The sequence below is a fragment of the Perca fluviatilis genome, chromosome 16, assembly GCF_010015445.1.
Source record: "Perca fluviatilis chromosome 16, GENO_Pfluv_1.0, whole genome shotgun sequence".
NCBI lineage: Eukaryota > Metazoa > Chordata > Actinopteri > Perciformes > Percidae > Perca > Perca fluviatilis.
This window is the reverse complement of record NC_053127.1, coordinates 24,178,412-24,192,375: the sequence shown is the minus strand read 5'-3', so window position 1 is coordinate 24,192,375 and position 13,964 is coordinate 24,178,412. Positions and strand designations below refer to the sequence as shown.

The 13,964-nt window shown below is 37.6% G+C and overlaps 2 protein-coding genes across 2 annotated transcripts; both read right to left on the bottom strand.

Moving 5' to 3' along the window:
• Nucleotides 1-1,207: 1,207 nt before the first annotated feature.
• Nucleotides 1,208-4,300, bottom strand: LOC120575602 (odorant receptor 131-2-like). Its single transcript, XM_039826402.1, has 2 exons — nt 4,132-4,300; nt 1,208-2,286 (listed from the first exon to the last, which is right to left on the bottom strand). The coding sequence occupies exons 1-2, from the start codon at nt 4,162-4,164 to the stop codon at nt 1,738-1,740; spliced, it is 582 nt and encodes a 193-aa protein (XP_039682336.1). The 5' UTR covers nt 4,165-4,300; the 3' UTR covers nt 1,208-1,737.
• A 607-nt stretch (nt 4,301-4,907) lies between these two features.
• Nucleotides 4,908-10,300, bottom strand: ppme1 (protein phosphatase methylesterase 1). The gene is made up of 14 exons (XM_039826401.1): nt 10,017-10,300; nt 8,891-8,984; nt 8,531-8,623; nt 8,320-8,377; nt 7,915-7,966; nt 7,295-7,449; nt 7,003-7,093; nt 6,653-6,718; nt 6,437-6,560; nt 6,212-6,341; nt 5,980-6,024; nt 5,790-5,854; nt 5,553-5,620; nt 4,908-5,301 (listed from the first exon to the last, which is right to left on the bottom strand). Exons 1-14 carry the CDS (start codon nt 10,103-10,105, stop codon nt 5,298-5,300), a joined length of 1,134 nt encoding a protein of 377 aa, XP_039682335.1. The 5' UTR covers nt 10,106-10,300; the 3' UTR covers nt 4,908-5,297.
• Nucleotides 10,301-13,964: the final 3,664 nt, after the last annotated feature.

The window sequence follows — 13,964 nt, the reverse complement described above, 5'->3', positions numbered from 1 at the left end:
TAGTAATGTGTGTATTCCATTCATATTTGTTATTTGAAAACATGTAGGCTATCTAAACTGATGGGATGTTCCAGAAATGTTCATAGAAAATTGACATGGGAAAATCATTTGGTATGGTCTTTTCATCAATCGATGAAACATACTATATATGGAATTTAAAATATGATATATTCATATGTGTGTAAATCTGTTTTGGTCAACTCGTGCCATACTGGGGGCCAACTGTTTTTAATTATTTAAAAAAAGAGCAGAGAGATAATAATATCATTATTTACTATTACTATTATTTATTAATGACAACTGAAAACAACATATTTTGAAGTGTTCTTCATAGAATTCTTTAGATGATGAATGCGTGATTACATGACAAACAGGGCTGTGTGCATGTTAAAACTGGGATGACAGTGTTGGAAAAACATCGTTCCCCATCAACTGAGCCAAAAAATAATGTGAATGAAATGTTAATAAACCTCAACCAAGAAAATATGTCCGTACTTTTTATTACAAACTATTCACTGTAATATGATAATGACACAACTTTAAAGGAGATTTTGAGAAACACATTTACAAAACAACACAATCATACTGGACATGGATCATTCATCTTATGTTAGGGTTATATAACTTATATATAGCTAATTGTGTAGGAAAGAGAAATAAAAGATACTGTGGCTTGAAATGGTCAATTCTCTAGGAAATCAAACATGATTTGCATCATTTTTGAAAGAGTGATTTACTTAAAAAAAATATATACATTTATATGTTAGTATAAAATGTACACGTAAGTCATGGAGGGGAATTATGAATTTTGCGAAACAGTCTAGATATTTAACGCAATAATGTGTCATCATTTCCTACAGTGGAATATCAAATATCTGTCTACACATGTGGTTGATGGCTTTAATAAACACAAACATCACCAAAAAAAAAAAAAAGTATTGAGGGTGAAATTTATTTGTATGCAATAAGAAAAGAAGTAATTGAAAAGCTGCTGCACTTTGTGTCTTTGTAATCAGTAGATTTCCAGTCCATTCTTCACCACAAAAATACATATGGTTTAGACATGGTCTTAGACAGTAATCCTCAGACTTTACTTTTTGAGAAAAAATTGCTCTATATTGTAGTCTAAATGTACTTAAAATTGTCATATCAGCATATTTCTTTAACTACTTTTTATAATTTTGACCTGAAACTATTTATCATTCACTTTGTCATGTAGCCTACTTAAATAAATCACACAAAGAAAAAAACTTGCCTACTGCAAATTTAAGGTGGCATTTCTACTCAACGGGATTGTGCAAGCAAAGGAAAAAAGCATAACACAATTAGCCTAATGTATTTGAATTTAAGATTTAGGAAATGGTTTAACAGTGCCTTTGAAGCCAAAGGTGAAATAATATTTGAAGACATGTCTGAAGGTGCGATCTTTTAGGCCATATATGAGTGAGCTCAAACACTTAGGGAAAATGATAAGACCTAACAAGAGCACATACTGAATAAGACTGGCCATAGCAGGATTTGTATTTGATGTGCTTCTGGGGTTTATCATATTAAACAGAGTGAAGGTGAGACACAGACATTACTGAATCAAATGCAACAGCACTGTCTTATGGGCCTTACTGGCATTACGGACATAAGAAGAGGCTGCAATTATGATAGAATTGTATGTGTATCATTTTGTATCACTAATACAAAATATGCAATGGTAAAAGGCCATATTTACAGTTGAATACATTTCTAGCTGGAAGACAGTTTGTCTGTGAAAGAACCTTGGCACAGTGAAGCCTGTGTTCTCCAGCATGACAAATAGGAAATGCTGGCTGAACGAGTCAAGTGGGCCACTGTCCACATGAAAGCAATGGCCACGCCGGTTGTCCTGGTAGTGGCAATATCGGCATGCCTCAGTGAAAAACAAATGGCAACATACCGCTCTAAACACATCACAGCGAGGTTGAGGGGTGACATTTTAACAGTGATGCCTGCAAACGGTGTGACAATAATACAGACGTAGCTGATCATTCTGACCATGGTCGCGGCAATGATGTACAGCAACATAGTCACTAGAAGCTGCAGAGAGTCAGTGAGGAGTAAATGACCAAACAGGACATAGCGGAGGGACTCCAGGAGGAGAGGCTTCCTTAACAAGGAAAACATCATGACGCCGTTTCCATACAGAAAGAGAAGACATGGCAGTATAGACAGCAGAACTTTGACAGGTGTCTGAAACAGCATCACTAAGTCTTGGGTTAATGCTGTGTCATTCACGACCACAGCTCCATGCAGCATCTGTAAAGGCACGGCACACAAACACATCCAACTGATCCTTGATCAACATTATAAACAGTCCCCAATCTTGATGCCTGTTCAGAATGATTTTCAAATAATATCTTCAATAGGCAATGTTGGCCTGAAACAAAGCTACACTTTTTTAGAAGGTAAAAATACTTGACAGCATCACAATAAATAAAAATATTTCAGAAATATATATCATCTATATGAAATTAAAGATGTGATCAATAGATTTTATGTATATCTGAGACACATTACCTACACTTTACTCGTTTAGTCTGACTTCATTTGACAATAAAACTTTAGTGGACAAATCTGAGGAACTCACGTCCTTTTTATAAGCAATCTATGTCTTGACATCAACACCGTTATCACAACCAGCCAAGGCTCTGCATTGGTTATGGTTTCTTAAAGGAGAGTTTAAGAAGGTGTGTGCTACCAGAGCAATAATATGTACCTTTTCTTTATATACAGTAGCATAAAAATATATTGCATCTACTTTATTGTTACTTCACATTGTCAAACTTAAGTGCACAGTTTGCCAAAATCCATAGAAATCCAATGGCTGTATTTCTAAATGGCCATTTGTGACCCCGTTCCTTATTCCCAGCATAACACTGAAATTAAGAGAACACTGACTGCATTTTCAACATTTAGCATGCTATATTAGCATTAAACTCATAGTCCAGTTAGCTGAGGCTGGAGTTTGGTCATCAGTCTTGAAGGTATACTGTTATAAACTTAAAGGAGACTATTGTGAAAAACTGACTTTTTCATTGCTTGTGCACATACATTGGGGTATCTGCAGTGCCTACCAACCCACAAACTGAAATAAGACAACCCAGTCAGTTTTTGAGGCCTGCCTACATCAGAAAACATGGGATTCAACAAGCCATTCAGATTTGGCTCCCCTTTCTTTAGCCCCTGTCACACTGAGATTCCGTTATAGTGCTGCAATAAAGGTCTGCTGTTATGCCGGCTTTGTTTATTTACACAGGACCAAGCAAAGGTGGCATAATGCTGACCCAGTGTGCAATTTCCCATAGCATGTTGGCATTCTGGGAGCAAAACAGGCATGAAGTGTAACACAACAGTGTTGGCATCTAGTTGCGCAGACTGGGCTTTTGGAGGGGGGCTTAAAGAGACAGGCACTAAAACAGAGGGGGAATACAGGTAGACAGACAGTTTGAGAATTTTTTTTTTTTTACCGTTAAAGCATGTAAACATGTTCTAGTAAAAACACAAAATACAAGTATGAACCTGAAAATGAGCATATGTCTCCTTTAACCCTTGTGTTGTCTTCCTGTCAACCATGAACTTGTTGTCCTTCCAGGTCAAAATTGAAAATGAACTTTTTCCGATGATTTTGTTGCTTTTTCTGATGTAATTGTCACTCTTTCCATGCTTTTGGCGCTTTTTTAAAACCTGAGCTGGTTTAATAATAGGTTTTACACTTATTCTTGGAATTCATGGTCATCAAACCTCATTTATATGAAATCATACATAAGTTTTTAGTTAAAAAAACCCAGAAATTATGAATTCTTTTTACTAATAGTTAAGATCAGAGGGTGTTGAGTGGGTCACACATGGGTACGCTATATGTCAAAATTTAGTCCAGATACTGTTTTGAAACCATTTCAACACTGTTTTCAAATGCTATAAAACTGGACCTGAAGAACGTTGTATGGAACCATCCATGTTTTTTTGGGCAATTTGGTTGAAAGAAATCCATATTTCTGATATAAATCACTTTGAAAAACGGGTCAAATTTTACCCCAGGACAACACATGTTCAATCCATGTTGTCGAGACAGTATTTGAATTCAGGATTAGTCTGACTCACCAGATGTGGACTGTGGGTATAAGTCTTGGCCATTGGCAGGCTATTTTGTCCGGCATTCTCCTCCCCTTCCCCTATCTCCCCTATTGTAAGGGAACGGCATCCAGGGATTAGTGCTGCAAAACAAGTTTCATGAAAATCAGGACATTCATTTTTCCGTAATCATGCTGATGGACAAACAAACCGAAAACATAACCTATAGGCGGAGGTAATAATCATAAAAGAAATGGTCTCCCCCTGTTTGACCACCATTTGTTTTTCATTTTAATAATACAATTTTAGTCAATACTAAAAGTTTACATTCACAACACCAGTTATCTTGTAGCGTGACCGCTTTCCTTAATCTGGCTAAATGTTTTCGACCTCGAGGCCTGAGTCACTGGTGCAGAACAAAAAGCAGTCACTGTCCAGTCATGCAGACATCAATGGTGGATTGGTCATCAGAATTTTATGTAAAACAAACACCTACACCATAAAGTAGGGCTGCAGAAACTAAAGGCCCAGTAGATCTGCCCTGTTTGCCTGAACCACTCTGGTATCAGCTATGGTCATTTTCTTCCAATAAAAAAGTGACAAGTAAGCCCTGGTGTCTAAACACATTCCAACGATTCTAACGTCCAGTTTTGTTTTAGAAGTTATTGTATGTGTTGTAGTATTTGGGTGCTGCAAATGTGAATTTCAACCTAAGACTGTAAGGAGGTGATAGAAAACTATTAATACTCATATTTCATTTCACCGTACATTTATCTTGCTACATGCATGTTAAATGAACTAACACATTTAAAAACGTGATGTCCTTTTAATGCACATACCAAATATACAAGCATGGGTGACATATTTGCTGCATCCATCTTTAATCGTTATTTGAATTCAATCTTTACAAACACATTAACAATGATGCAATCACTCAAAATAAAGCATTAAACAAGGAGACTATTACTTAAAAAATATATATATTGTAAAGGAAAAGTACAATCAAATCCCAGTATATTAAAATAAAAATAAGGCAAAGCTGAAAGGCAAAGTATCTACATAACAAAAGCAACATCATAATAATGATAATAATAATAATAATAATAAGTTCCTAAATTTGCTGTTAAATTGTACGAGGATGTGGATGAATCTTTTCTTCTACGGCTGCTGGCTTTATTTAGACAGAAACAGGAACTTTAGCTGTGGAAAGAAAATTATTACACAAAATCAGAAATGTGAATTTTTTCTAAAGACATTTTTATTTAATGTAATACAAATGCTTCAACACTGCAGCCCTATGTTCTGTAATGGTCTTAAACAAGACTAACAATTTAATGTAATTTTCATTGTTTTTGATCAACATTTCAACAGACAAAACTATGTTGAATTATTAAAATTATGTGGCATACAATCGATATGGTGTATACATTCTTCGGTAGAAGTTTGCTTACCACAGGTATCCTTCCTTAAACTCAGTGAATTTGTGCCGGACCATAAATGTTGCAAGAGCATCTGCTACCTAGCAACAGATTACAGAGAACAAACAGACTGCTGAACTGAAACTGAATTGAGAAGTGACACTACAAACACCAATATCACAAAATGTGCATTAGGTTTGGCGAAATCAACAAGCGTCATACAGTACTTCGGAAAATAACACAGGACATGTTTAGGCAAACACCCCTTACTTTTTCAGGCGCGTCCTCATGGACAGCATGTCCACACTGAGGCAGGACCTGCATCTGAAACTTCCCTGTGTACAAACAAAATGAGATTATGGATATTTTGAGGTCTGTATTTTACTCTATAGGACAACAATCAAAAATGTGGGTTGAGAAAATGGAAACTATGCATAAAATCTCCATTTCTGCTCCTTACCTTGCATCTGCCCAATAGTAAGGTCTTTGTCAAGCCTGTCCACTCCTGTACAATGGATGAAGTCAGGGGTGAAATTGTGCAGTCAATGGAAAAATTGCTTGGCATAAAAATCATTTGAATTCATCCAAACTAGTGGGACTGCCCTGAAATTCTATCCAAACTGCCTACTCAGACACTTTTTATGCATTTGGAGTACCAAATAATGTTGTGCCTTCACTGTGAAAGATCTTACCGGCGAGCAGTAGCAGTTTTGGCACAGGGCAAGTGAGAAAGAGGACAGACAGGCCTCTGAACCAGCCCTCCCAGTATTTTTCGGTCTTTGACAGGTCCACTCGCCAGGTAAAGATGCTTTCCTTTTTTATCTGTTTGGAAGAAAACCCCATTTTTAGGTATGTATCAGCCTCTTACAAACACATACACGTTACAAAAGAAAGACAAATAGTAAGAGAGACGGAACCTCCTGGTCATCCTCCTTCATCCTTTTCTTATTGGATTCTTCCTCCACTTCTTCATCTTCTTCCTCTTCTATGACACCTTCAATGCTATTAGACACACCTGGACTGCTGCTGGATTCTTCACATCTGTGAAAGTCAGCACAGACCGAATGAACATACAGTTCACATACAACTTGCAAAACCATGCAGGACCGAGATGAGAAACAGAACCGACATACTTTTTCACCTGGCCTCCCATTGACACTCGTGCTGACTCAATGTTTCGGATCTGGCCGCTCTTCACACTGTAGGCAAAGAAAAAGAAATGTGTACAAAAATGATACCAGTTAGATGCCATGCAAACTTGAAAATTCAAACTAAGAATGGAGGCCATTAAAACTGGACAATCAAAAGCTGTCCTTTCCAAGCTGAATGTTGTCCAAAACATGGCAAATGCTTTCAACAAGGCTCCTATTGGTTTTTAGTAAATACCATTTATGACTGTTTGGGAACAATAACCAAATTGCAGAAGAGTATAATTTGGTCCAATCATATTTCAAAGATGTAGCTATATCTGTTTTAGGTTTACCTCCACTCAATGGCATTCTCCAGAGATTTAAATGTCTTTGGCCGACTTCTGAGGAAATTCTGCATACTGTTCAGAGCATCCATTGCTGTACCTGAATGCAATTAACAACATTATTTGCCATTACTACACCCAGTAATACTATACTACGGTAATTTGATTTCATTATGAACATTCATCATGCAACTTAACTGCTAATTTAAAGTAGTAGTAAAATCAACCTTCTATTTGGTCAACTGTGCGTCATAAATTAAAAAATATCGATCTATGATGCTCTGTCCGAGCAAGCACTTACCTTCTACAACGTCAATGACACAGAGACCAAGCAGGGATGGTATATGATTGGCAGCGGCTGTGTGAACTGCAACGGCCCCACCCATGCTGTGTCCAATAATCATGATCGGAGGCGGGTTCTCTCCATAGAGCCCCTCCACCACTTTGCCAATATCCCTTTTAAAAAAGGAAATGCAAAGAAAACCTGTTAACCTTGTTACATTTCCATCACGTGTCAGTGTTTCTAAGTATATAGTAAGAAACCTGAAGACAGAGTGTATGTTCTGTAACAATTAATCTTTTTATTTTAAAGCACAGTCATTAATCCAAATGTAAACAATTACTAGAACCCACTAAACTCACAAATCACTTTCCCCCTCCCTGGATTGAACTGTGAAAGCAAGACCTTGTAAAGATGCACCAAACATTCCCTCTAGATGGGAAGCTATAGAGAACAAATCTGACTGTGCCTGTGACTCAACTCCTTTAGCTTTTGGCTGTCCTCCAAGCCTGCAGGATCATTGCTGCCCCCTCTGGCTTCCCATAGTTTTCAGTGATTCAAGGCTAGGCAGTTTAAAGTGAGTGCTTATGTGGTTCTCAAACATTCGACACAATCTGTTAACTGCACACACAGCAACTTACTTGGCCATTGTGTCCGCAGAGAGATCATCAGGATTTTTCACTTTGGTGTCGCCTGCAGGTGATAACAGAGAAGCAAATTACGTACACCATTTGTTCCACCGGCGCACATGAATATGCAAAGAATGAGCTGCAAAATTATATAGGGAAAGTGTTGGCTTCTAATCACAGGTGGGCCGGGATATGATAAAGCTACTTTAGTCCAGCAATTTCACTGGAGCTGCAATATGAACAGCAAAAAAATGATTTAGGACTTAAGTTATTAATATTTTTGCAAAGCATTATTCAAAAGGGGATTGATAATACTACCTAACCAAACTGACAAATCCCCATCAAAATCTCAATTTCCTAAACTATATATAAAATATTTTTTGTTACTTATTTTGTGTCCTGTGACTACTTATTTACCATGAGCGCGCAGGTCCATAGCCACCACCCTGCAGTGGATCCTGCTGCATATGACGGCCTGCAAAAACACATTTGAAAAACGTTTGAATCAAATAGTGTACAGCAAACATGCTGAAAGAAAAGAACAACTTTATGAATATGCCACATTATGTTGGTGTGTGTATTTTAAACATACGATTTACAGAGTCTCTGTCATAGTTATTATGCTCACAGTGAACACAGCCCAGGAGAGTGCAGAGTGGCCTCCTCCATGGAGCAGGAGCAGCACAGGACCATTGGCACCACTGCAGTAAAGTCTGAAAATGTTCAAGGTAGTCAAGGAAACGCATACCAAAGCTGTGCTACAGTTAAAAAGGTAAATAGATACTGCTCAAAATAGAATCAAAATGAATTGTATAAACTGCTTATCTTCTATACTAAGTTAAAGTTAGATAGAACACTGGTATAAAGAAGTAGTCACATCTGAAATGACCTAGTTAGATTTAAATGCTCTGGGCGATTGCCACACAAAAAGTTTCAATAACTCATGCTTATTTTTTTTCCGACAAACACAAGCAGCAGTCAAGGATATATCTTTGCCATTTTCATTTTCCACCTCAACATCTTCCATGGTTTCAAAGTACTGACTCCAGAGCAGGGGGGAGAAATCTCTCTTCCGTCCAGGTCTGTATCAAAAAATAAAGCACAAGCAAAATGTAAACCAAACTCATATTGCAGCAGGATAATTAAAACACATCTTTGAATGTGTTTCAGTGAAAAGGGAGGCTTATATAAATTGTGAAATTCAATAAAATGTATTATTCAGCAAGACCAACCCACTGTTCACTGCTTCATACAGTGTCATTCCTCCTCAAATCATTAGATATTTAACTCAAACTTAAAGCATGTAGCTGAGTAGTTCTAATGCTCTGGCTGCTGGCTATTTAACCGACTGGAAAGCGGAGGACTTTTTTTAAGGCTAATGTTTAAGGGTTTTTACACACACACACACACACACACACACACACACACACACACACACACACACACACACACACACACACCCCTCATTGTCAATGTATATAATATAAAAAGGTACATCGTACATGTCTACCAAAAGCAACAACTTGTTCATACAAGTATTGTAACATGGTAATGTGAACAACTTACAAGCAATACCAAGCCAGAACGAGCCCTTGCCTTCACTAAGCTACACAAGCTGTGCTAATGAAAAGTGAATGTGGCCCAAACACTGCAGTTGGACTTGGACCTGTTCACAATAAAATCTAACATATCTTTGGAGACTACTCAACATTATGACAGATTACTATGTTCAGACACTGCTTTTCATGTGTCTCGTATGCGCACTGACATATAACGTTATAAGGTCATTTTGGTTAAAATCAATAGATACTGCCAGAATGAACTGAGTTTAACCTTAATATATATAATGCTTAGGTTGTATTCCAAACATATGAGCTAAATCGCGCTTGATCGAAGCTCTAGTAGCAACAGCTAACGTTAGCTTAACTAACTAGCTAGCTAGCTAGCTAACGCGATCAGTTCTGCTGTCCTGTCCTTTAATAATCTGTTAAGATACGAGTCCAATGTAACAGAGAGCAACTAATGTGATCGCGGATAATATAAAATGTGACGTTAGACAGCCAGCAGAGTTGAAAGCATTCTATTAAGATACTAACGTTAGCTAGCGAACTCACCCCATTTTCATTTTGGAGCCGCCTGACTGGAAACCACCTGCCATCGGAGGTCTGGAGGGTAATAGGTTTAAATGCAACTGTTTCTCCATGATGTCGAAAGCGGGGTCTGTCTCTGTCAGGAACTGTTTAGTAAACAGTGTTTAATACGACCTTCCCTCTATTTCGCAGCATATGATTTCCTGCGACACCTGCACGACGCTAGGCTGGCATTAGAGAAATTCAACTACGTGCGTTTCTCTGACAAGCTTCTTCTTCTGTTGCTGCTGCTGCTTTTGGGTGCGCGTCTTCTTCTTTGATTTTCTTTCTTTGTAGCTTAGCGTGGAGTTCTTAAAGCATTACTGCCATCTACTGACTACGAAGTCACCTCCATCAGTCGTTTACAACCTTTTATTGCTTGCCCACTGTTTGAAGATTGGGGACAGCTTGTTCACAGACAGTATATAAACTTGTTCATAGTAAAAATGTATCATTTTACATTGGTCATCATTTCAAAACGGTGAGGTACTTTTCTGTACTGTACTTCCACAAACTTTCTCAGCAGAGAAATTTGAACATTTAAAGAAATAAAAACTCACATCCAAAATACATTTCACATTCATCCAGCTGGAGTTGATTTGTCAATTTTCCACATTAGTATAATGAAATGACTACACAAAAGCTACAGCTCATTTTAGGATTACTTTACAGGCATATCCTCTGGTTTACACTATTTTTAAACACAAGGTGGCACCAGTGCTCTCTTTACCAATATAACTGAGACAATTTAGTTAAAGTGACACTCAAGTCTAATCAAATGGGTCATAAGCTGACAAAGCTCCTTCAGAGCCACAGAAGACAATGTACAAATGTTTTCACAGACTGTGTAGGACTAACCGTGATGAACAAACTGAACTTCATGTGGAAAATAGATTGTTTTTGTTCATTTATTGTAGTGTCTTTTATGTTTTTAGCTTAATGCCTGCATTCTATGTCTGTTGTTCTGTCTTTTACTTACTATTTTGTGTTCTGTTGTGAAGCACGTTGTGGCATCTTTTCTTTACAGGTACTATTTGAATAATCTTATTATTATCATATTGTCAAGTCTTAAATAATAACTCTGGTGATGTCATAGTGAAGTCATCAGGGATATATCTCGGCTTGCATTTTGGAGACTACACATCATGGTGTAGTCTACGTGATACAGGTATATGCAGTATACCCACTAAGAAAGCTCCAGGATTTCCATATACCCACTTAAAAATGCCCAATGACACGCAACAACATACTTTCCATTATATTTTTGATATATTTAGAATTGTCATCTGTGTTGTTCTTTTTCACAGACTAGGTATTTCCACCGTAAATTGATGCATAACAGTGTAAAGGCAGGCCTTTATTTCTAATTCCATCAGTTTGATATGTATAATTGTTTTAAACTGTTATTAAATGAAAAGCCATAGCGTTCCAGTGGACAATGATCATTAATTTTTTTAAGAAACATTTGCAAAAATATCACCATATACAACAACAGCCAGAAGGGCGACAAAGCAATTTGGGTCAGAATGAATCAAACACCACCACTGTGTCAGTTTGAACCCTGTAAATGTACTGGGTATTTATTTCAAATACAGGTACTACAGTACAGTATTGCTGGTAGATTAGACCCATATTAGGGGCAACAAGTCAGCATATTTTGGCATCTGCTACATTGAGTTCGACCAATTTAGTTTTTGGAAATCATGTCTCTCACAATCGGCTTTATGGTTTTGCACTTTAAACCACTGGAGAACCCTTTGAAGAAAGAAGAACGTGTCAGTATGTTGAAAAAACAAATATAGCCTAAGTACAGTGCAGAAGAGTGTGTTCGCTGCTAGTGACCTCTTGAGGAATAGGCTATCCAATAACAGTAGCATGAATAATAATGGTAAGAAAAAAATCAGCAGGGGTTATGGTTATTACTGGGAACTGCAGTTTATTGAACACTAACATTGCAGTTTCAGTCTTGTAATTTGTGTCACTGTTATTCAATAGGAGATATTTGAGAGACTTGTTAATGTGGTTAAATGAAGAGTATGTTGAGACAGCTGACGGTCTACAGTTACACAGACTCGCTAATTTGATTGTGAGAGACACAAGATAAGACACGATAAACATTGTGAACAGACATAATTGGTCACATACACTTTTACCTTAAACTTTGCTGGGAGGACTCAGGTGATACTTATTTTATTCAGTCAACACTAACAAAAATATGAAGCATGCAGGGCAAAGGTCACAGAGTGCAGATACTTTGTCTCCTCCAATGAAGGCTGAAATATAAGCTTGTAGACCAACAATGCCAGTAAAAGCTAAGTATGAACAAACAGCAAACAGCTGAGTTGTTTCTCAGTGAAATATCTCTTTACGTGATCATGAAATACTGTATGTAAAAACAAATTCCAAAATCTTTTGATGAGGTTAATTTAAGACCCTAACATCTTTAAGATGATACAAATGGATCAGATTTTGTACTTAGCCAATGTTTCGAAAAACATCTAATTAAGATTAAAAGCAACAATTGAACTCAATGAAATTAACTGACATTGAAGCTGGTTCACTATCCTTTCCTTTATCCCTTACCTATACAATTAGTTGAAATAAAGTTAAGACCGAGGGTCACATGCAAATGGTTCTGTGAATGAAGAAAACAGGCCATATTTGTGTGCTCCACTAACCTTTCCAGTGACTCAGTGGCTGACTTTATTTATTGGCCTTTATTTATAGTGTAATGGAGATTAACTGTTTCAAAGTTCTTGGTATTCATAGTGCAGGAGGACAGAGTGGTGACGATAGCCTGCATGCTCAGTTTCCTTTTCAGGGGCTGTCTGTGAGGTCACTGTGAACTGGTTGAAGCTGGACCAGCGAGCTGTTTACTGGTCTCACTGTGCTCAAAGGTTATTCACATAGTGTTCTCATGAACCTGTTTTTAGCATAGGTCCAGCTTCTTCTGAACCGTTCTTGAGGTCGCTGGTAATAATTTAAATAATTGAATAATGAACCAATTGAAAAAGTAAATATAATAAATACGAAAAAGCAAAAAAGGACACACAACACACCCATATATGCATCTAAAAACCACCTCATGCTAGTGGAGGCAAAATCCTAACGATTGAGAGCCTCGGTCAACACATGCAACTTATGGCCACTTTAGCTTTAAATAGTGGAACATGTGTCAAAGGTGAAGATCATTTGCAGAAGCAAGACTTTTCATCAGCATTACTTACAAGAACAACGTCAAGGGTGTTTGGAATATGAAATGAATTCTATCAATAGACAGTAATGTCTATACATTACTGAAGTATTCGGACACAGTATTAAGACAAACCGATAAAGGAGCAGTAAATGGGGAAAACACCTGTGTGCATGTCACAATGTAAAGAACTAGCAGTGCAGTTTTTGGGAATAGAACAACATGTTCGAACATGAAGCAGCATGTGAAACATTAGATATGAGGAGACAGTTTTGCAGAGTCAACCACATGGCGTGACGTAAGCTTGCTGCTGCCTTGTCCTGGAGCTGCTATGGAAAGTCACATGCTTAGAGGCATGCAGACACCCATTACTGACAAAGTGTCTCTCTTACACTTTCCATTCAACATCCAGTCCTCTCTTTGGGTGCTGTGGGTTTGCCTGTACAGATGCTTACTGTATGGCTTGAATGATAACAGATGCTATGTGCATTCACCCACCCGCCCTTGTTCACCATATGGATTGGCTGAGAAGCATGGCGGTTCCTTTGCCTGGAACATTTTTTAACTTTAATACTTGCAGAGAGGAGGTATAAAGGAAAAATAAGGAAAAATCCACAATTAGTATTGCTTTTTGTTGTGGGGGCACTAACACTGAGAAAAGGATTTGGAGCAATTGTTATCCACCACAGAGATCTTGTCAGCTATTCAAATGCCCCATGAAAACATTTAGAGAATCCAGA

What these genes read in the sequence shown, in the direction of transcription:
- LOC120575602 (XM_039826402.1), bottom strand. Translation starts at nt 4,164, where the DNA reads ATGGCCAAGACTTATACCCACAGTCCACATCTG. An exon ending in ATACCCACAGTCCACATCTG is followed by an intron (nt 2,287 to 4,131) that starts GTGAGTCAGACT and finishes GTGCCTTTACAG; the next exon opens with ATGCTGCATGGAGCTGTGGT.
- ppme1 (XM_039826401.1), bottom strand. Translation starts at nt 10,105, where the DNA reads ATGGAGAAACAGTTGCATTTAAACCTATTACCCTCCAGACCTCCGATG. An exon ending in ATGGGAGGCCAGGTGAAAAA is followed by an intron (nt 6,561 to 6,652) that starts GTATGTCGGTTC and finishes TGACTTTCACAG; the next exon opens with ATGTGAAGAATCCAGCAGCA. An exon ending in TGAAGGAGGATGACCAGGAG is followed by an intron (nt 6,342 to 6,436) that starts GTTCCGTCTCTC and finishes TCTTCCAAACAG; the next exon opens with ATAAAAAAGGAAAGCATCTT.